Below are 24,239 nucleotides of genomic sequence, written 5' to 3'. Positions count from 1 at the left end.
TGCAACCGAAGGCAGATGGGCGCAGCAGGATAAAATCCTGGAATAGATGAAACTGTGATTCGAGCATCAACGAAAACCCTGGGCCTCTGGGGACTTTTGTTGCTGTTGATGAAGGGAGGCATTTATTTAACAAACATTTCTCTAGTACAAGTACTGTGCTAAGCTGTGTAGATCCCCGTGTCCAAACCAGCCTTTCATCACCACCTGGGGACTTTTGAAACATATGGTTTCTTCCACTGACTGGGGTGTGGTCTGGGGCCAGTCAGTCAGACCTGGGAACTCTTCTGGTTTACTTCCTGACTCCAGGGCCTTTCCCTGTCCTCCCTACCTACAGTGTCTCACTCCTATGGCGGGGATTAACCTGAGATACTGTACAGATCTTAGCACTCAGATCTCAAGGGTGGTCAAGTTCTCTGCTATGGGTGGGACTCTTGGCTGTTTAAAAAGCTACCCAGGAAGTATAATGATCAGTCTTAATATCCAAGACTACAAGAGGCCTGAAAAATAATCACACCCCTCAGCGTAGTTACCTGCCCCAGGAAGGTGACCACTTAAAGTGTGTTTTAAACTCACAGCTGGCCTCTGGCTTGCCTTCAACCAGTATCACAAAATGTGCTTTCATCCATGCTTTTACAAAAACATTTGACTTTTTCCTTCTCCCTAGGATTATTCTGTTAAGAAAAAGGAAGCGATAGACAGCTGCTTTGCTTCTATGGAAACTAGATCAATTTGGAATTAAGTGTAAGATAAGAGTACATTTCCCTCTTTTTCCTGAGACAGCTAACTTTGTAGGTAACTATTCTGACTGTGCGATTCAGGTGCCACTAGAGAGATTTTCTGTTGAGGATTATTGGGATTTTTTACAATTTTATATTATTTTTGAAATGTGAGTTCGTGGTTTTATGGGGAATAATGAGCTCATGGCTCTTAGCAAAATTAGTATTTGTGTTATGAGCACATCCCGATTTGAAAAGTGGGCACACAGTGTCCATGGACAGAAGTCTCCGAATTACTGTAATTTTGGGGGAAATAGAGTAAAGGAAGGCAAATTAAAATAATAAACAAAAAAAGAAAGAAAAAAGAAAAGAAAAGAAAAGAAAAGAAGTACTTTGAAGGCACTTTTTCCATAGGAAAAAAATATTTTATTTTTTTAAGAACAAATTCAGTTTGAAACAGATGTGGAATGTGACTTCACGGATTTCATTTTCGGGGGCTAACTGCAATGTGAAACTAAAGCAGATTTAAAACCTATGACAGGCTATTAAAATAAAACAAAGAAAGAAAAAAATATTTATAACTCAAGCATAATACTGTGTTACTTACAAATTGGACAACAAAATTTTAAATAAATATTCATGGTACATAATTACGGCACAAATATGCAGCAATTTGGCAACCTTTTATACCATTTTTTCCTCATTACAGTGCAAAGGGGAATGACACTGCCGTTAAACAAGCTGTAGCTAAATACATTGCAAAATTCAGATTTTATACAAAACATCTTGCTTAGACTTTATAAAAAACCAACATTGCTCTATGTACACAATCTGGGTAAGAAAAGCCATTTCTGTCTTGTTTTCATGTGTATTTTTATTAAAAAGGTGAATAAGGCTACTGTAACACCCCAAATCCATAGACAGTAAAATCTGAACCTATTTACAGCATCTTCACTTAAACATGATGGTGCAAATTCCAAAGTCGGGTGACCAGGGACGATCATACAAGCAAGGCATTTACAGTAACTTTCCAAAGCTAAACCAACTTCAAATAAAGGGACAGTTGGTAGATTGTCATATTCTGCACCAGACACAAAACAGACGCACAGAACACTTTTCAATTGGTTGCAGGGAACTCTTTTATCAATTCATCTGATTTTTCACAGTTTAGTATAGAACCAAAACGTAGCCAACTGATGATACATACATTTGATTTCATTAAAATCAGACTATTTCCCATTTTTCCCCTTCTTGCCCCTCTCCCCTATCCTAAAAGTAACTTCTGATGGCTTACAAGAAACTCTTGTACGAATGCACAGAAAGGAGAGGTTGGGGTGATGGAAAGAATTACATATGTACTGTGGCTGGTTACCACGGCAACCTTCCACAGAAATATGATATAGATATATATAATATATATTGTAGATATATATTATACATATATGTACACATGTATACCACACACCCACTCACACATACACACACACACTTTGGACCAACATCATTTCCAGGTTCAGGAAATAGGGGATCATAATTTCCGAGACAACTCATTTTTGCAGGTACTCACTGGAGGTCTGAGAACCTTCAAATGCTGTCGCTACATTTTTTTCCCTTCCAATTCAGAAAGCAAAGTGTTACCATAGTAACAGGACTATGTTAAAGATGTCTATTTTGCATAGCACATAAAAAGTAGGTTTCCTGTTTACTCTTCTTGTTTCCCAGAAGGGAGGGGGTGCGGGGGAGGACAGGAGCAGGGAGCCAGAGCTAAATCGTCACCTGAAGCCCCCAATGTGACCTGCTGGATTCTAGAGAACACTTCAGCCCACAAGGCAAGGGAAAACCCAACGCAGAAAATAAATGCCGGAACATCTTGTCATTGTTAAATGTATGATGCAATCGCATCGACTTCCTGGTGTGTGGGGCTTGTACTTCCCAGTCTACGGTTCCGTGAGATGCCTTCGGAGGACTTGGTTATTTTTGTATTTGCTCTCATTATTGTTCTTTTTGGAATGATGTTGTTTTTCCCAGAAAGTAACTGTCCAATTTGTTTTTTTAAGCACTGAGCATTGGGACCACTTAATTACCACAAATGAATTTCACATCTTCCGGTGTGTACTGTGTGCAACCTTAAAATATATATTAGTAAAAATCTTTCATTTTATATCCCTTGTGTTCTATAGACCTATTATAAATACGTCCTATCTTCCTTCTCCCCCTGGACATCATAATTTATTTCCGTCTTAAGGACCCTAAGAGGTTTGCCGTATGTGCTTCACCTTGACACAGAGCACCTGGCGCTGCAGCCTCCATCAGTACCGGCCCTGCAGCCCTGGCACCCAGACGGCACCGCCATAAACCAAAGTGTCGTAAGGCTCAATCCGGAGGGGAAGGGGGACCCTGGGGGGAGGGGGATCTGACCTACCTTTTATAGATGAGAATTCTTTAATAACGACAATGATGATGGAATTACAGCCTGTTTGACCTTTGGCTTTTCAACTTTTAGGTCAGATTTGGCTCTCTGCTATTCTCCTAAATGCTTTCCCTGTGTTTAATAAAAATGTGATAAGTATAGCAGCTGAGTCTGCTTAAAAAATCATCCAAAGCAGACCGACTCTCCTACAGCTCGGAGCTGTGTATCTTATTGCCAGTACCACAACAGTCCTGCCCGAATATACCATCAGCGGCCTACTTTCTCCCTTCCCTCCAAGCCTGTTCCCTTCCCAACAACACCCGTCTTTGTTCCCCGGAATGAAGAGGGGCTTTTCTTCCTGCACTTCGCTATTTGATAACTGCGAGCGCCTCCCCATACACTGGAATCCACTGTGTGTGCTGTCGTGTCTCCTACTTGCCTCTTAAATCTCAGCAAGACCAAAGTGCTGTGCTACCTAATTGCTTTTTTCTTTTCTCCTTTCCAACTTTCTGTTTCAGAGGCAGCAACAGTGAGCTGCAATTGCAGCCAGCCCTTTCCCCAGCCCCACTCGCTTCTACGAACTCCTAGCCTTCCTCGCAGTCAGCCTAGCATCTGGCTAAAGGGCACCTTGTTAGCAAACACAATTTCTATGAACGGATTTACCCATGGACTGAAGCTGTTGTTGCCAACGGCTGGAGGAGGGGACTCCAGACACGAGTGTTCCATTAGTGATACAGATGTGGAGTGGAGGCCTCAGGTGAGGTGCTGCAGAGCCCTGGGTAGCAGAACGAGTGAGAGACAGTGAGGACTAAACGCTAGAGATCTTTGCAAACCTTAACTAGCCCGAGGTCCGTATGACAAGTCCGGTATGCACTGCGGGGGAGATGCACCCCAGGCAGAAGCCGGCCCTTCCAGGCGTGGCGTCCTGGGGCACCTGCCAGGATGCTCACAGCCCTCTCGTCCACAAACCACTGTCTTCCCTTGGCTTCCGCAGAGGCCTGAGTGACCGCAGCACATGGCTTTGAGGAGGAGACGTGGGACGCGGCACAGCAGTCCGAATGGGCGTCTTCTGCACAGTCTTCCAGCTTCCAGGGAGCGTGTGTGTTCACCAAGGCCGAATGCTACAAGACTAGGTAAGCTGTCCAGCGCGACGGGCTCTTCCGAAGAGTGTCCCTCTCCCCCGGTGCTGTGCTTCCGTCAGTTCTCCAGCACGCGGGCTCTCAAACCCTCAAGGGAGGCATCGGGACAGTAGGTGTCCTCTGGGAAAGCACAGGTACCGCCAGGGTCCCTCTCAGACCTTGTAGTATATGTTCGCCGGGCTCTGCGGGGGCATCTCCTGGACGATGTACACCGGGTGCCCGTAGTCCCCGCTGACCTTCTCGTAGTGAGGGCAGAAGACGCTGTCCGCAGTCCTTAGCGGGATGATAATGTCACTGGGCTCCGAGCCGTTGTTGTTGCCGCTGCGCTTGGGCGTGGCCAGCGTGCTGAGCGACAGCGTGGTCGTGTGCTGCGGCGAGTGCTTCCTGTGTCTCCTCCGGTACTTCAGCAAGAGGACCACCAGCGTGATGATGATGACGATGAAGATGATGCATCCTGAAGCAATCCCTGCGAATAAGGCCACTTCGGAACCGAGGATGTTGTTCCCCGAATGTCCGGCGCTGTTGCCGTCTGTGCTAGAACCTGCAGACGCGGAGAGAGAAAAGGTCAGAGAGGGTTACTGCTGTGCCGGTGCTGAGGGACTGCTGTTATGACCCTTCAACATGTGAAAAATAAGCCAGGCTTATTCCTAACTAGAAGCTGGACTTTGCCTCGCCAATACCTCGTCTACCAGCTCAGTGCAAAGGGAAATGAGAGGTATCTCTCTCTAGGGGGGGCTTTCCTACCCTCCCAAGCCACAGGGTTTCCTTTGTACCATTATCCAGCAAGAGCACAGGCTGTCGGTGCCAGCCAGCCCTTGATCTTGCTTCATCTTCTAACCCGTGTTAGCCAGCCTGGGGCAGCCGCACGGAAGAAAAAGGGATGTGGCCAATTCTCCAGGTCAGCGGTGAGCGCTCATGCGGTATTGCTCTTCCGCCTCCTTTGAGAAAGCGTGTTTCAGGCGAACCTTCAAAGGTCCTGCCTTCTAAAGAAGAGCCCGGCCTCCTGGCAGAACAGCTCGGGAACGCGGAAGGAGTGAGGGGGCCTGGGAAAATGTTCAGCTCGTAACTCGTCTGTATTATTTGATTTACACTTAAAATATATTTGGAAGGCAGCAGAAACTCTCAAACTGAACAGACTGCCAGCCCAAATGGTAAGCACTAAAAAATTGCCTGGCATCATTATATTATCCATTTATCAGTTTGTCACAAGAATTTGACACATCTTGTCATTGAAAGTTAGAAATAACAACTTCCCTCCTTGACTCTTGGAAAGAGATGGAACACTGCTGCAGATGATAAAGTCGCACAACTACCAACCAAGCACACAGATCCCTAAGACAAAACTGCTGATGTCTGCTCAACAGCTGCTCTATCAAACATTCATTAGCATGGCAACAAATACAGAGGTATTTGTTCCAAGACTGTTAAGAAAACGAAGGTCAATGACGGACAATTTTATCTGGTATTCTACGCTTTTGTCAGGGACCTGTTTAATATTTTCTTTTACATGGCAAATGTGAAACAAAATAACGATAACCACCTGAATAAATACTATTATGCAATATTTAAAAATGTTACCATTTAAAATTTAGCAGAGGATCAATTAGGCCCTCTGTGGATTAGATATAATTAGAGGAGGGATTAGCACATTAATTACATATACATTAACATCAGCTTTAGGCTGGCGTTGACAACCAGCTTGATAAAATGTCAGCCAATGAAACCTTTGGCCTGACAGAGTAGTTCTAATAACTGGCACTTACAGCTCATGAATTCTACTCTTTTGAATGTATGACTTTCATTGGAATGAGTTATTTTGTTCTTATTGAGTGTAATTGATAATGACTCACTGACAGCAAAGATTCCTGATCACTGTAACTACCAGCTACTCCTAACTGGTTAGAAGTCCTTAGACTCTGCTCTGCCTTTTAAGATACTACTAAGAATGTGGGACCCACAGACCTCCATACACACAGATCATGCTGTTATACCTGGATTTGGTTTTACAAAGGGACTTGTTGTCGAACTTCTTCCGTTTGTACCAGCTTCTAGTTCTGGACGTCTTGTTGGATCTTTATTCCTGGTTGATCCAGCAGAACTTGCAGCTATATGAAAAACAAATGATTAATTACGGCACAGACATCTGACAATATCTAGCTTTAGGAGCTGCACATATATTTCAACAGGCATGAATAGCAATGAACATAAGAGTGTTTATGCAAAGTACTGTGAAATACAAGAATATAATTTTTCTTTTAAAACAAAATGGTTATACTAGTTATTTCAGAGGTTTAGATCGTGAGGCCATCTGTGGAAACTATAGGGATTCTTGCATTTGGCAGGCAAAGCATTGCAGATGACATTTCAATTTAACTGAGCAAGTTGATTGACTACTATACCAATTTTTAATTAGAAGAATAATTATTTCTTTCTGCACAATAGGTTATCTATACTGGAAAAATCACAATGAACAAAACTCTTCTGTAGTCAAGATTCAGAAATGAGCAAAACTGTACAAGCTTTTAGTTTTCATTCTGGATATTTTGATTTTGAACCAAAGTGTTTTTGCTTTTTAAAAAGAAATATCTATCTATTATCTATCTATCTATCTATCTATCTATCTATCTATCTATCTATCTATGGCAATAGACATTCTACCTTGCTGACCTCAACTCTTAGAGAGATCTCCAATAAAAGCTTAGTACATTGACTTGAGGAAATCTGTCAGTGGCTCAAAGTGCAGAAGGGTTTGCTTTGAAAACTAAAGAGAAGAGCGAATGAAGGTGGGCGTCGGCAACATTAGCACCACACTAGCTGGGGGCTACACCAGGTCACAGTGGCGTCATGAAGCAGCAGATGGTCTTTACCTTGTCCAACTTTCATGAGGATCTTCATGGCTCTTGTCTGGCACACCCCTCCCTCCTGGTTATCCAGGCCCTCCAAAGACCCATTTGATGTAGCTGATTAAAAATAAAATGGACAAAACAAAAAAATAAAGAAAAATCAGGAAATCAATAAGCCAAGTTTACATGAACATGAAATGTCTGAAAACAATTTGAAAAATAAGAATTCACTCTTAGTCACAAGTTTTCTGAAAGTATGGGGATGCTGAAAGCCAAAAAGAAAAAGAAAAAGAAAAAAAGAGAAATGGATATCGGAAACACTGCCGCATGTATGCTATCTGACTCCAAATTTATTTAGGCACTTTCTCCTTCCTTCACAAATGACTGATTTAATGTTAGTCTATAAATAAAAGGGATGGCATCTTTCAAAAAGTCTATGGACTCTTTTGGGGCCAAACTCAGAAGAGCAAAATAGTTAATGCAGCCATTTCCAAACGTGGTAATCACCCCCCACACCTGCTTCCTCCACTGCAGATTTCCTGCTTCAAGAACAATTAGCCTGACGCTCTGTTTGTCAAGCATCCAAGGTTCTGTAAACACTAGACCAGGAGCCTCCCACAACCCTTGTCTTCTTTCTTCAGCCTTATACATGCTTAAGAAGTATACCAGAATTCAGGTCTTCACAATCTCCCTTTTCCTCCATCATTTTGTACATCAGAAGAACACACGTGTTATTACTGCCAATGTCAACCTCAGTCAACCTCTTCAACCAAACTACGTGTTGCAGGAAAACTCTGGCTGAATAGAGGGTTCACACACATGCCCACCACTCATTCTGGGTCCGGTGCAGCCCTGGAGAGAAAGTGGGGACTTTTATCAGCCATTTGCTGGTGTTCACCAACTGAATTCCCTCTCCACCTCGGCAGTAAGGAGTGGAAGGAAGGACAGAATCATTTCACCATTTTCAGCATTTTCTTTTTCAACAGCCTATGCTCTATTTAAACACATCCTTGTTCTGTCTCTTTAGACCAGCGAGGTTTCTGAATAGCTTTGTAACTCAAGCTGTACAGAGATAGGCTGCCAGGTACTTTAATGAGAAACAGGCTTTGAATTACAGTTCAAGTTCCAGGAGAGAAAAGAAGGTGGAGACTGCTAGATTTTTCATTCCCCTAAAGTTCAAGGGGCAAGGAGCAAAAGTGTTTCATATACATTTCTGCAATTTAAATCCATTTTCTACCTGATTATCAAAGTCTTGTAACATTGTACTTTGCAAGGGACTGAAAAAAGGATTTTTTTCTGGTAAAAATAAATCCCAAAGACATTCTTCTAATGGGATTGTTTGTTTTCCAAACAGTGGGTCAGCAAACAAGTTCTATATGCATTTATAGTAGAAACAGGCATTCCATGGAAATTATATTAACTACAAAAATAAGGCACTTATTTACTTGTCTTTTGGTCTTGAATTAACTTTTACTTTCACTGTTTTCCTCAAAACAAAGGCTGCCCCTTCTGTGCATACATATCACTGTGCTTCTCTGAGTGCCTGCTTAAACTTCACAGTCTCACAATCGCATCTCATTCTTCTGTAACTATGGATAAATTTTTGCTGGGAAACTGAGCAATAATTGCCATATTAATAATGGTCTTGGAAGGGTAGTAAGAAGCAGACGGTATCTGTTTGTAGATACAAACATTGTAGACTATTAAGAAACTGCTCAGCAGACAGCTTAAAAAAAAAAACCTAAAAATTTCGTACACTTCTGTGAATCTAAAAAAAAGTCTTTTTTTCAGTTGTTTTTTTTTTCTTTTTAATTATTTAATGTGACCATGAAAATTTTTATTATTGTACTTTAAGTTCTAGGGTACATGTGTACAATGTGCAGGTTTGTTACATATGTATACATGTGCCATGTTGGTGTGCTGCACCTGTTAATTCATCATTTACATTAGGTGTATCTCCTAATGCTATCCCTCCCCCAGACCCCCACCCCATGACAGGCCCCAGTGTGTGATTTTTTTTCAGTTCTTCATTCTGCTCTTTCCCTTTTCCCTCCTCCAAATATGTGCCTAAATTTCAAAGTATCCTTTCCTCCCAAAGGCTTCAAACTATGAGTTTCTATGAGCAGACCCTATTTCTGGACCATTTCAGAGCAGTGCTATAATCTTCAATTAACTGTTGAGAATTTTCCTGTTTGATTTTTCTAACAAATTAGGATGTATCTGCGTATAGAGAAAAGTGAAAAGCTGATGTCTCTATTTGGCTGACGCTTTAAAATGTTTGGTTTACTTAATTCAAGTGGAATCCCAATGTTTTTAAATGCACATGCACATAAATGAACCTACATGCAAAAGTGCACTCAAACTCAAAGTTAAATGACTTACTTTTTGTTGCTGAAAGTTTCAACACTAAGCTGAAAAAATGACATAATGAGATCTGCAGGGCAGTGCACAGAAAGAAAGGGGAGGAATATACATTTATTTATTTTAATCTTAAGGGGAAAAGACAGTCAAAGATTCAGATCCAAAAGAAAAACAATTAAATGCATATCAGGAAGAGAAAGACATGCACAGTAGAGCAGAGTTAATTGTGAATAGAATTGAGAGCTGCATCTGCAGAGGGAGAAACTACTGATGACTTCTACTTCGTCAAACTGGAAGCACAAGAGGTGAACATTATTTGACTTTTTGTCTTTTAATTTCTAGGTCAATGACTTTTCTGAATATCAATGCTTTTGTGTGGAGCTCCCTAGGTTTACCCAAAATGGTGTCTTGACAACCACAAATGTAAAATCTCTAGAGTATTAAAATTCAATTGGAATCTATCATTTAACATCCACAGACTATAAGACAGTAGGAGGAAGGCTATGTTGCATAAGAATGAAACTGCTTTGCACCTTTAAGAGTGAAAACTTTTTTATTTCTTGGTTTAAAAAAAAGTGTTGGGGGGAAGAGGGAAACTTTCAAGTCTTAGAGTTGGATAAGGAAAAATCTACAGATGCTGCTTTTGTAGGTTCTTCTGAAGCCCCAGGCTACTGCTTGTTTGGGGGAGGGTGCTTGCAGGGTGGTGAGCAAAAGTGGGCTGAACAGTCTGAGCGAGGACAGTTTTTCTGCTATATTCAGGATTTTGCTTCTTTTCCTTTTAAGTCAACTTGTGACCTGCAAAGGTTACTGAAAGATATTGAAAAATTCACTACTAACATTAAATTAACATCCCAAATGCTTGGTTGCTTATAAAGGGGCATTGAAAATACTGTTACACATTCCACCAGGGAAGATTTTTGCCATGAGTTAGAAATGATCTAAGTTGTCATGAATAACCCTGTTTTAACCCACTTAGTACGCTGGTACTAACTGAAACTCCAGGAGGTAAACTTTACAAGTATAACATAATTCAAAATGACTTCAGTCTATTTTATACTTGATGTAAGTATAACTTCCCATAGTGAAAATCACCTTTCTTCTCCCCTGCTACATCCTCATCACGGAATGTAATTCTTATGCCAAGCTTCCAAACCCCCTCCTTGAACAGTGACACAGCTAAAAAAAAGTCTCCTAACCCAATTATACCTCCTTCCTGGCAGCGAACTCTGAAATAAAACCACAAGATTAATATTCTGATTTCTCCTGCAATAGTCACCAAGAAGTTTTGAAAGGCTTAGTGGCTGATTTTGAAAAATAACAAGAAATTGCTAATGTTTGGAAATAAAAAAAATCTATTTCCATTTCAGGAGACAATTTTGCAATTATTTTCATTGTTCACTTGAATGTACCAGGAATTTTTAACTTAGAGAAAGAGTGAAAATAAATTGTTAGTTCATTATACTTGTTTTTCTTTGTATCTTTCTATCAGCATGATCTAATGCAGCCACAATCATAGTATTGCCAAATAGACGAAATCACATTTAATCATTCAGAGACAGAAAAAGTAACACTGTTACAACTAAGCTTTTAGTGCCCAGATAGTTTTTCTCCCTTGGCTCAGGAAAAAAACAGACTTTATAAATTTAAAAATTACTAGAAAAGTTTCTCTATCCAGTTGGAAAATAGGCTTAATAAAGATACATGGGCATTTTACAGTCTGCTTTTAAAAGCTTTTGCTTCAGCGGTCTAATTGCATGTAGTAAGTATACAGAAGTCACTACATTGTTCCCCCCAGGGCCTAATTTCCAGTGGGCAGAGATTACTCCTCAGCAAAATCAGTTCCCTGAGTTCACATCGTCTAAAAGTTCCCTGAGTTCACATCGTCTAGAAGTTCAGGAACACATCTGAAACCACACAGCCACCATCTGCGGCTTGCCATCTATTTGCACCTACAGTTCTCAGTCACTGGGAAGAGCATACTGGTTATCTGAGTAGGAAAAAAAAGAGAACCAGTGAGTAACTATAAAGCAGACTCGAAGGGCAAGAATATTTCTGGCTGTGCTTTTTAGCCCATCCCCGCGAAGAGGAAGTAGTACTCCATTTTCACATGTCTTCATCTGATGTTCACTGCTCCGCTCCCAGGAGGCTAAGCTCCAGCCCCACATCTTGGCTGTGTTTAGTCCACCACATTGCTAAGAGTGTGCTAATCAGATGGACAGTCAAACTTCTGGATTTGTGCCGACACATGGGTGTCACTGGCACAGAGATTCGAAACAGGGGAAGCACAAAAATATCCTACAGAATAATGGTATCACAGTTCTTACGGAAAGAATGAAGCACGAAGAAATATAAATCCTACGGAGGGTATTTGAAATTATTTTAAAATGTAGCGTATTTGTACGGGGCCGGGGTGGAGCAGAGGGCTGATGGACATTTGAAAGCAAGGACTTGTATCAACTCCGTTGAAGAAGTGCACCAGAGAGACATAATAAGCATCCAGGGTCATGAAAACCACAGAGTTGTAAGAATAAAAACGATGCCCTTCCATACAGCTGCACTGGACACAACTCACTCTCATGTGACCACGAAACAAGCAGCATTTTATGAACATTCTCTGTCAATATCTATGGGAGCTATTCTTTTCCAGCATGTTCTCACATGCTAGCCTTGCTAATTTGGATTTCTTAGGCTAGTCTTCCTACACATCAGTTTCTGGAAGCTCGACACAGACTTCTGAAGATCGGAAGACTGTTATCTTGGCAAACTGAGGAACTAAAAAAAGCATAATCCAGTAACAACATGGAAAGCAAAGCCGTGACTTTAAAATAAACATAAACACAACAACATACCAAACTATATTACTGTTTTCTTCTACCACAGGGCTATCAAATCTGAGTGTCCAAAAAAAAAAAAAAAAGGTAAGTTGAAAAATGAGAAGGCTGATTAAAAATAATAATAATTAATGTGAATATACAACCCAGGAAGCTAAGATTTATCTATTTAACACCCTGACGTCAATTCAAACTATGTACTCTAGAAACAAGAATTCAATTTCTGACACTCAAATTAACGTAGTTGAATGCCTTGAGTTTCACAGTTATCTTTTAAGATGCTAACTTAGAAGAAAAGTTCTAAACGCGGAAATGATAATGTTCACTGAATGCCAAAAATAAATGACTGTTTCTTTAAAGGTAATTAATAAAATCTTCTGAAACAGAAACATCTATTTAATTTGCCAAAAGGAAAATCACAATTTCATTCATTTTTTTTCTAACTTCTTCCTTTTATGTGTTTTTCACTGTGACTTTAAAATGAGAAAAATGAGAAATATAATCATGTCTTTCCAAGGGCCTCATTATTCTTGTTTAGCTTAATATACTTAAGAAATTCAGCATTACTTCAAATCACATAGCACTTCATCCTATAATACCAAATTTGCCTTATCTTAGAGTAAAAGTTTTATGTGGTATACTTCCCTAAATGACCTCACTTGAAGAAAGAAAAACACAGAAGAATTTATTTTCAAAAAGAAAATTATATTTAGCAAAGTTAATTTAAACAAAACAAGCCCTCTCTCTACTTGATAGACAGCTCTCACTGACATTTGATTAACTCTTTATTTTGCATGCAGGGAGCCACAGCTAAAACACTGTATAAACTATCAGTGATGTAGGATGTATGAGTTTTTCACCCGTGAAAACATTGTTCAATATGATAGGAAGAATCACTTGAATTAATACCACATTGCTATGGTTGTGTTTTGAAAATTTAAAGCAGTAAATCATGCATTAAGAAGTAATAACTGGCTTAGCTTCAGCGACTTTTCTATGCAACACAATTAATTAGTTTTCTGCACTAAACAATAATTTGGAAAAAGTAGATTCTAAAATTGAGTCACAATTTAGACCTCCCCTCCTGTTTGCCAGCATTGAAATATAACTGAAGATGCTATCAAGTACAAATGGATGCTCTTAAAGAAAATGGTATAGTTTTATTTCCTTTCAAATATTCATGATGAACAATAATAGGATATTCTACCCAGAGTTCAGAAATAAGAGTGTTAAAAATGGAACAACTTTGAAGCAGTTTGGTAAGTTGTTTTTGTTTATATGTGCACTTAAAAGGTTTCGATGACATAGATTACTTAATTACTTCTACTTGGGAAGAGAAAGGATACCAGCATACAGAACTGAGTTTGCAGGTGCCATCATGCTATGTGAGGCTTGGACACTGAGGGAAGAGGTCAATCGACTGAGAGAACAGTCACAAAATAAAGCAATAAACACCATATCTAGAACAGGAGAACTTTTATCACAGCTTTCGCATAAAGCCTTTCAACCATTAAAAACTGTATGAATGTCAAGTAACAATCAGTGAAGACATTCAGGGCCACAGGTATCTTTGACAATACAGACCTGGAAAGCTACTGGCTACAGACACTCAGAGTGAAAAGACGGAGGAGCAGAAAGCAGTGATGGCTGGTGCACATATGTGCATGTCCACGTGTGTGCGTGCAAGCACGTGTACACATAGGGGGTAGAGATCAAGAAAACATACCCTCCGGGCTCAGGGATGTACACTGACACTTCTGAGAAAGACTAGACAGCACTGGCAATAAACTTCACTTCCCCCAACCCCTGACATTTTTTGTTTTGCTAGAGCCATGTCTAACCACATAAGATATTTATGGAGTTGTTTCCCCTCAAAATATTGCTTGGAACACCTTGGTGTCTTGGTTTTTAATAAATTCTGTTGAGGAAAAACATCACTTTCTAAGTCTAAGATCTTACTGTTAAAAGTTATGACGATTTACGCAGGTGGAATCTCTCAGTTAAGAAAACAAATTTCAAAATAAAAGACAAAAAAAAAAAAAGGCTTTTCTTCTAGTATAATTTAAGGGACTGTTTCTTATTGCCACAGTAATTCAGAAAAACTTGACACAGTGGGAACATGAGAGTCAATGGTAACGAATAAATAACTTCACATAGAGGAGCCAGCCTTAGACACACCTGAACATGTGTCCTGAGCTAGGGAATCCGGGGATGGCCAACATGGAGAGTCATTCCTTGTCTAAGAGGCAACCTGAGCCCTCGGCCCATCCTGTGGAACATGGGCCGTACAGGGACTCGAGGTCCTAAGTTCTGGATTAAACGAAGGTTGCCAGGTGGATGTCATTAGCGGGAGGGTTTTAAGTGGAAATGCTATAGATAACTACATGCTGTTTGGCAAGCAGCTGCAGTTTTCCTGCCCAGCTCACTGCACAGGGCCATGCGGACATCTTGTCCAGCCCATTGCCACTGGACGCTCCCTCCCTCCCGTATATAAGCCCCCAATAAAACCCCATGTCTTGAAAGAAAAAAAGAAAAAAGTCAGCCTTAATATGCTTAATATGGGCCAAAATCCACTAAGATAGAGGAATTGTGTTTTAAAAATAGGTGGCCAGATGGCCACTTCAATAGTAATGACTAAGCTCACATTTTTAAAGAAAAGAATAATGCAAGAGTTCTAAAGATAAAAACATAATTCCCTATTGTCTATATTAGCTATACTTAAGCATCAGATTTTTTAAAACGAAACTTCCCAGAGAAGGGACAGTGATAACATCTAACGAAAATATTCAGAACCACGAAGAAGCATGTGTTTGAGTGAATTATTTCCAGCACATAATCCAGTGCCCTACTCTCAAGATTTTGACAGTCTCGACCATTAAAATTTCCTTGCCAAAATACGAAAAGGTGGAGCTAGGAAAGGGTCCGAGTAAAAAGTTCATGGTGGGGAGGGTGCACATCCCACAACCCTCTAGCTCATTCTACTGTCACTAATTGCACGCAATGATATTAATGACCCAGTAATTGCAAGACGAGTGCCACTGAAGGGGAAAACACCCATCAGAGGCAGAGTTCATCTCTAGGCGGTGGGACTTCACCAGCCACCGAAGCAATGTCTGCTGACAGTTTAGAATGTAACATTGCAGAGGAGAGAACGCACCACTCTCATGGCATCACAGCTTAGATGGACACGTTGTTTGCTTTGACCACTTAGGGACCAGCAGTAACCCCAAGCAGGTGCCCCTGTCTAAATTTGCCCTACACATGACCCTTATTCCATCCAGGGGACATGTTCTATACTCTAAGAATCCAGAGCAATGTCCCATGTTTGCTTCATCTCCTGTTTAACATCAGGAACAACAAAACGGGCTACTTCACCAATGCAAAAAGCCACTTGCAAAGAAGACCTGTCACCCAGCCTGGCTCCTCTGTAATGAGATCAATTACCCTCCAGCTTGAGGGTCTGCCAATTCATCAGTCTGTCTATCCAGCCAGCCAGCCAGTCAACAAAACTGCTGCACTTGTACTTGGCTAAGGCAATTTGAAGTCTCATACCACCTCTACTTGTATGTTTGAGAGATTTTTATTTTTAATAACTATATTATGCAGCAATTTTCTATTGAGGGGCTCAAAGTACTTGCTAACACAAAAACACAAAACAGTATAGACTTATCGAAAAAATGGAATTAAGAGTATGTCTAAAAAAAAAAGAAAATTCATAAGAGCTAACAAATCGCCATCATAACCACCTTTTCCCCATGGCCTTCTTTTCCTAGTACACTGTAGGATTTTTAGTTGAACTTTGGGGGCAGATGATTGCAAGCTGGTTATATGTTACACAATATCTGACAAAGCGTCAGTACCAAAATGTCTGATACAAGCAGAAAGTCCGTCCTTTATAGTTCATGAGCTTCTCTGCTGTTGCTATGTATGCAACATGTGTGTACATATACTCTGCTGTCTCTGCATGTGTGTTATGTATGCTTGCATACTATCTTTACTATTGCTACATGTGCACTTAGATGTTTGGACCCAGGAAGCACTGTTGTAAACTAACAATGCTGGCCTAAGGGTCCAGCGGCCCTGGATTGAGGTTTTGTTTCTGACATTTGATGGCCAACGGAATTGTAGTAAGCTACTCACACTCTCTAAGTCTCAGCTTTCTCACAGTGATAAAAATTGCTCTAAGACCTGTGTCTCTAGACTTCAAAGTGAGACAAGAGTTATGTGAAGGCCACAACACTTCCCTAAGTGATCAAACACCCAGCCTGAGATTTTGAAACTTCAGGAACAAATGTGACTCTTAAGAATTATATATCTATTTGTCTGTGCGTCTTGGCTATTTTCGTGTTTGATTTTGCTTTAAAGTTTTATCTTCTGGATGAATGTTTAAAGGTTCTAAGAAAGAAGCCTGTCCTCTTTCATACTTGTACTAGGTCTCTAGTATTGTCCAATTATTTATAAATCCCAGTGAACCTTGAAAAAGCCATAAACACAGGTGCCAAAGATACCAAGATATATTTTATGAAATAATGAAGGCAGTTTTATTCTGAGCAATTCCTAAATCATTCTTGCTGTCAGGATGGCTTAGGTGATGTCATGTAATGTGAACAGAGTCTCCATCCACAACAGCTTTTTCTTCTTACACACTGAGCCATATGGGACAGACATTCCCATGGTCGTGACTCCATTACACCTGAGAGCCAGAAGTTTCTCAGTGCAATCTCAAGTTAAGCAGAAGCTGAGACTTTAATCCCTAAGTGTAAAGAATTTATCTTTATTCATATTAAATTCAATAAGGAGCCTCACTGATATACACTGGGAAAACCTTTAATACAGCCAGAAAAGGAGTTCACGTGATGTTAAGAAATAACAGAAACAACGCTTCTAATTATCAGACTAATGGACTGATCTACTTTCCCGGCTAGCCTCAGTGATAACGCAACCCTGGCACATGTTCTTCTCTGGAAGACAATTTATACCACATTAGGATGCTGCTAAAATTATCAATAAAGATACATTCCTTTCTTTGTGTAACAGGGAACTGAGAAAAAGTCCTGGCAAGGCTGGTGACATGGAAATTGGGAAAAATGATTATATGTATCTGAAGACTCCTCCCCTGTCTGTCTCTTTTGGGTCTTACAAAGGATCTGCTAACAAGCTTGGGCAATTCCATGAACAAAAAGATACATAAATGCATGTTTCTTGGTAAAGGAAGCTCAAGGACAAAAGAGCTTTTATAACACTCAAAGAAGACAGAGAGAAGATCTTATAATTAAGTTATGCAGCATGACTGAAATGTGCAAACTCTCTGGAGTTCCATTTTACGGATGGACATCAAATCAGCCAAGCTTTTGGGGCCCATCCTCTCCAGCCTGCAGCCGAGCACAGCTCTGCCTCTAGCCTGCAGGCTCATACTTCCTCCCCTGCTCCAAAGTTAACTCTTAGTTATACGCATTTGGTGTCAAGGGTGGAAGTAATAAGCATGTTATAGATCCCACTCCATCTGGAGTCCCATCAACCCTGTGAAGCAGGTGCTGTCATTATTCCCACTTTACAGATGAAGAGACTGAGGCAGAGGGGGGTTAAGTTACTTGTCAAAGGGCACTCAGGAACTCGGGTCTTCCAGATCCCAGACTCTCAACCTAAGATGTTGATCTGTTTCTCTTGTACGCGGGGAGGGTGGTGGTGGTGCTGTATCCCTCAAGAACCCAAATGCACAGTCTCTGGCAACATTCTGATGAATATCCTATTACAAAGATGACAGCTATAGGTTAAAAATAAAAATGTGTTTAAATGCTTGAACTCAGCCATTATGCGCAAGGTATCCAACATAAATCCTCACCCCTCAGTCAGAGGACCCAAATGACAGGCTGATGTTGTTGTATCACCAAATGGGATTACATTTAATGATGGAAATGTGGCTTTTGCTACATTTATAGTACATAAATAATTCATCAAATAAAGCACATAATCGCTTTACACAGCCCACACATCATTCTACATTCTAAAAGAAATCTATATGTTAAGAGGACATTTGAAAGCTCCCGTAACTATCTTGCTAAAGAACAGTGCATTCAGTACATTTCAGTGCTACTTGCCAAACCTACACCCCAGAAATAAGTAAATCAAAAGCAGAGAAGAAAACAAATATATGCTCAACAACATAAGCAAGACTCTAAAGTTCCTCTGTTTTGATTCTTTTAAGAATATTGTTTCATTATATTTGTGCAAGCATTTTACTTTGTGATTTTGCTTAGAAGTGGAGTACATGTCTAAAAAAAAAAGCAAAGCTGTTTGTGGAGCCTTCCAGTTTTACATGCTATTAAAAAAAAAAAAAAAAAAAAAGCTATAGACAACTAAACCAATGAGGGCCCTAAGAAATGGCAGCTTCTCCAGACTCGTTCAGTGTTTCTTAAGGAAGACTGTGCCAAGGCATGGAGAGTGAGGGAGGCCTCCAAGAGGATGCCATGAATACCACAGGGTGGATCTCACAGAACAACCTTTAATCCAACAGTCCTTAGAAAAGATGACTTATGGACTATGCCACAAGATGTGTCTTAGCTATGGATCTGCAGCAAAATAATGCAAAAGCCACATGACGCTACATTGGGAGGTGCTTCTTTAATATGGTTTTCTTGGTCTAACAGCTCTGCCGTAGCTACTGTTCACTTGAAAAGTATGAACACAATGGCATTCATTTTTCATCCATCTCTGACTCACATGATTTTGGTAGTGTGACGAAAACCTCTTTGTGGGTTCTTTTGCAAGGTTTTATGCGAAGGTAGAACAACCAGCCCACAGAACCTTCGTAAGGACAGCTGTTGCAAAGGGCCAACACGCCAAACCTGCTGACTCATTCAGCTTTGGGTGTCACCTCGGAAAAGAAACTAAACCAGGCACAGAAAGTGCTGCAAAGAAAACTCTATGGATAAAGGCTACAAACACAAGAAGACTTTCCCAGTAACAACTGGAGCATTTAGTAAGTCTAAGACACAGCTTCCCTTGAAAATGGGCAATTTCAAAACAGTTATTTCATGAACATTAAAAAAAACTTTAAAGACAATAATAAAAATAACTATAGGTTATGTAAATTAGCTACTCTGTTTTTAAGGCAATCAAAGATCTGAACATAATAAAGAAAAGGTCTCTTCAGACCACATGGCCATAATATCTCCATCTTTGCATCACTTGAAGATTAGGAGATCTCATTATGCAAATTAGGCCCAGGGCTAATTACTAAAATAGGTCACTTGAAAATGTCAATTCTAAACAGGAATAAAAACCCATATACAGATGCTCCTTGACTTAGGTGGGGCTATGTCTGGATACTTGATAAGCACAAGGTAAGCTGAATATCATTAAATTGAAAATACAATTAATACTCCAATAAAAGCATCAGGAAGTTGAAAATTTTAAGTGGAACCATTTTAAGTCGGCGACCCTTCGTATACAATTTTGCCAGAAGTTAAAAAGCAAATAACCATCTATGAGAAGAATGAATGAGGACGCATATCAGTTTGCCACATTACATCCTAAGGGGACTTAGAATACTTAGTGTGTTTAAAAATACGGTTCAAATGAAAAATTCATATTTATGTCTGAAACTCACAAGTGTGATGACTATATTTTAAAGCAGGTAGCACCACAAATCAAATGAAATGTTTTTAAAGAATTTACAGAGGATCCTGTCCATTTGAAACCACACTAACAAGTGCTCCTACACTGGATTTGTATGCCCAGCCCTCAGATGGCTTGAAACCGGAGGAGACCGCCATCATTCGCCAGAACAATGACAATACTGAAAGTGTTTTTTAGAGAAATAAATTAAAGTTCAAAGAAATAAAGTGACTTTCTCATTAAACTCAGGAAGCAGGACTAGCAAGTAGGACTCTAGGTTCCTGGTTGAATTCTTTGAAATGCTGTTCATGTAGGGTACTCCGCAGTGCAAGTCAGTCCCTCCGGACTGCTCCTCCCTGGGGGAAGAAAGTCAAGCACTCCTCCAAAGCATCAGATCTCCTTTTCCTCTCCATGGCAAGAAACCAGCACACGAAAACATGGTATTTATTGTAACAATGCTGGTTGTGAAGGCGCTTTCCAACTAGACACTCAGATTTGGGGTTAAACCCATTGTAGCGTTTATTAAAGCAACTCAAATGCCAATATTATGTACTGTCTCAAAGTGAACCAACGATTTGAAGTGTTAAAAACATACATGTAAATTTTAATACTTTCTGTCATGCTACCTAGCACTATTTATAAATGTACTGATATAAAAATTACTAACTTCAAACACTTTCCTTCTCAAAAAAGCCAGTACAGAGCTTGACTGTGTGTATGTGTGTGCATTTGATATGCAAAGTAGCGACTTTTTAAAATCCATTAATTGCTTTGGTGTCTTGGAACTTTTGCAGAAGCAAAACAAAGTCAATATTAATTTCTAGAACTATTTTAACATTTGTTCTGTGCATTTCCCATTTCCTTTCTAGGGAAATTTGTAGATCAATGAGCTTTGCTGTAGGGTGGGTGAGAAACTGGCTTCTATATTTTTCCAAGTATCTGAAACGCCTTCCTCTGCCTACGCCATCGTGGAAGTCTTTCAACTCTGCTGAAAGTCTCAACTGGACTTCCTGGCAAACTTCTGAGCCCTGAGCCCTGAGTCCTTCACCCAGCTCTTATGACGGTCCCCCAAAGAAACATCCAAATAGCCTCTCGTAGTTTCAGAGTTGAGACCCTCAATTCCATATTGAGAAAGATTCATCTATCCCAGGCTACTATATGCTTTTGCATGGTAAATCCTAACTCTAAGGAGAGCTCTGATGGCCAGAGTAGCTCAGTAACTGCAATGAACCTGTTAGTGCGGTATGAAGAGTTTCCAAAACCAGAAAATAATAGATGCTATAATTGTGTAGATTAATATTATAATTATAAATTAAACTGTGCTTCTAAATACAAATCTCTCATGTATTAATAAAAAGCAATTACTAAATGCCCACTACATTAAGCAAAGAGATGTTGGTAAACAATTCTTTATTTGCATAGCTTGCATATTATTTCACACTAAAGGTTAAACTCTTAATGTTTACTAAAATTCCACTTGCGCCCAGTGGGAACTTAGAATTTGCAAAGCATTCTTCATGAAGTCATAAGCTAAAGGAAGGGGAGAGACTCGGGGTCTACTGGCATATCAGTGGACTTGGGCTGCATCCACACCTTAGGGACATGCATTCACTGCCCTAGAGCATCTCATCTTTAGTGTGTCCACTATTCCCGTACCACTACCTTCTTCCTCCTGCCCCACCCAGGGGCATTAACCTCCTTAATAAATGCATCTGATCAGTTTCAGTTCCCTGTAAATGTCATGCTACACAGTAGCTTTCACTGAAAAAGTCTTACTTTAAAAGTCTTTACTAAGGCCAGGTGCGGTGGCTCACGCCTGGAATCCCAGCACTTTGGGAGGCTGAGGCAGGAGGATCACGAGGTTAAGAGATCCAGACGATCCTAGCCAACATGGTGAAACCTTGTCTCGACTAAAAATACAAAAATTAGCCGGCCATGGTGGCGCATGCCTGTAGTCCCAGCTACTCGGCAGGCTGAGGCAGAAGAATCACTTGAACCTAGGAGGTGGAGGTTGCAATGAGCTGAGATCATGCCACTGCACTCCAGCCTGGCGATAGACAGAGGCTCCATCTCAAAAAAAAAAAAAAAAAAAAAAAAAGTCTTCACTAATATAAACACATTGTTAGGCTTCCAAAAGCTTGAAGTTTCCATTTATTTTACCTGGTAACTATTTTACATTTTCAAAGATTTCCCTATTATTCTGCATACTTGACCACCCCATCTACCTGTTTCATTTCAGAATGCTTTTATCTTATAATAATTATTCCTTACTAAGTATATACTCTACCACTCTCTTTTGTTGTTGTTGTTACTAATTCTCGGTAAGCTACTCTATGTGTCAAGTTGGCTTTAAAAATAGGTTTTCATTCTGTGCTTTAAAGTGTAGCTCTTGAGCTGGGTGCAGTGCTACACGCCTGTAGTCCCAGCTACTTGGAGGCTGAGGTGGGAGGATCACTTGAGCCCTGCAGTTCAAGGCTACAGTGAGCTGTGATCATGCCACCGCACTCCAGCCTCTGCAACAAAGCTAGACCCCGTGTCCAAAAAAATAAAATAACAATAAAGTGCAGCTCATAGGTTGAGATGCAAGAGTTTCACTTCGATCACCAAGATTCTCCTACCTAAAGTTTTAGAGTCCACCTTGGAGCAAATAATAACCAGTGGCAGATAGCAGTTCCCTAATAAACTGAAGTCTATGGTAACCAAGCCATTGGAAAAGTCAACCCAGTTATGAGTATAATTTTAAACCAAAGAAATTAAGAAAAAAGACTTCATTGCTTGAATGATGCAAACAGCTGTCTGAGTCGCCTAGACTTTAACAAAACCTGGGACCCTGGGAATGACACTGATGAGAGATCTGCACATAGTAGGCATGGGCTTGAAATGTGCTCCTCAGCTGACTTCACGTCCTCACGAGTTAGCCTCAGATATGACCCAAAGGATACATACCATCTTCCTGAAACAGCGTGTCAAATTACATATATATGTGCAAAAAACAGTAATTCACTGAGAAAACCAAGTTTTGTCTTTTTCTTCTGAATCTGGTTTTAATGTGACCTTTGCCTGTCATTCCTATCTTTCTAATTTATGAGCTCCACCTTCTCTAGACTGATAACTTCTTGAGGAAAGCATGCTATTTTACCACCTTTCACTGCTGAATCCCTAGCCCTTAAGCACAGTCTCTGGCACAGAATAAATATGAAATGAATGAGTGAATGAGTGAATGGATGGATGGGTGAAGAGAAAACGCAATGCACAAGATTTACCTATCAAAATCCACCAATGGTCCTGAACAATGGTTTTGTCAGTAGAGATGCTGAACATATTCATATAACACATTTATTTCAATACTATTAAGAATTCTAGTGGTTTTTTTTTTTCTCTTTGGGTATGTATACTTAATGAATACTGCTCGCACAGGGTCCCAAATTCAATGAAGGTTTCTTTGAAAAAAAAAAGGGGGGGCACAATTTTTCAGCAAAGATTCTCACCAAATTATTTGCCACAATAATTTTAAGGAAACAAACAATTGATACAAACCTATATAGCTTATCTTAATTTCTATAAAATAAATGAATAAAATTATACTTACATATAATGTAATAATCTTTGTTCTTCTGAAATTCTAGACCCCAGAGGTTAGGGCTGAATTCTTGAAACTTGATGGTGAATTTGATATCTTGGTCTGGTTTGGCACAGTTGAGGAGAGGGGTATTTTCCTTCTTAATAGTGCATCTGTCTGCTTGGTCTTTATCAACCATATAAACTTTATAATATTCATACTGGCCAACAGTTTTAGAGTCCACTTTGGGGCAAATAATATCCAATTTGTCTCCTATCTGTGGGTATAGTACCAGTCCTTGTCCAGGTAGAAATCTAAAAGCATAAGAAAAAAATGCCAATGAGTTGATAAAAAATTAACAGTATTAATGATAGTTACAAGATAGCCAGGCAATGCTGGTAATCCCATACTACGTATTTTCAGATTCATGCTTTTATGTATCAAAAGCCTCTTACGTCAGATCAATATGGGATGAATGTATTTTGGAATTAAGCTTCGAAAGGAAAAGGAAAGACAGAAAGAAACCACTTTCCTTCCTCTAAACCACAGGACCGGGCTACCTGCTGACATTTGTTTACCACCGTCTCGCTTGTAATATTTCAGTACTCCTTTGTGTAACCTGACAATAACTTTTCCTCCATGGTGAGTCAGATCATCCCACATGTTTGTTATTTTTTAACCACTGGCAGCTTTAGTTTATTGGGCATGCCACAGAGAGATCTCATCAATAGGAGGGAACAGTGGATCCACTAATACTTTGTTG

The 24,239-nt window shown here is 40.0% G+C and overlaps 1 protein-coding gene across 2 annotated transcripts in view; it reads right to left on the bottom strand.

The window, feature by feature from the left end:
* Positions 1 to 1,119: 1,119 nt before the first annotated feature.
* Positions 1,120 to 24,239, bottom strand: part of EFNB2 (ephrin B2) — a 45,510-nt gene continuing 22,390 nt past the window's right edge. The window contains exons 2-5 of one of the 2 annotated variants that reach the window (XM_023217627.2): positions 23,507 to 23,790; positions 7,133 to 7,225; positions 6,257 to 6,370; positions 1,120 to 4,806 (exon numbers count right to left, since the gene is read on the bottom strand). In XM_023217627.2, coding sequence (XP_023073395.1) covers positions 4,418 to 4,806; positions 6,257 to 6,370; positions 7,133 to 7,225; positions 23,507 to 23,790 — 880 coding nt within the window. In that variant the 3' untranslated portion in view covers positions 1,120 to 4,417. Of the gene's footprint in view, positions 4,807 to 6,256; positions 6,371 to 7,132; positions 7,226 to 17,050; positions 18,065 to 23,506; positions 23,791 to 24,239 lie in introns of those variants that run through there. The other variant, XM_031934929.1, reaches the window with a different exon arrangement.

This window comes from Piliocolobus tephrosceles, chromosome X, assembly GCF_002776525.5.
Source record: "Piliocolobus tephrosceles isolate RC106 chromosome X, ASM277652v3, whole genome shotgun sequence".
NCBI lineage: Eukaryota > Metazoa > Chordata > Mammalia > Primates > Cercopithecidae > Piliocolobus > Piliocolobus tephrosceles.
The sequence above is the reverse complement of the archived record's forward strand: the minus strand, read 5'-3'. Positions and strand labels throughout refer to the sequence as shown.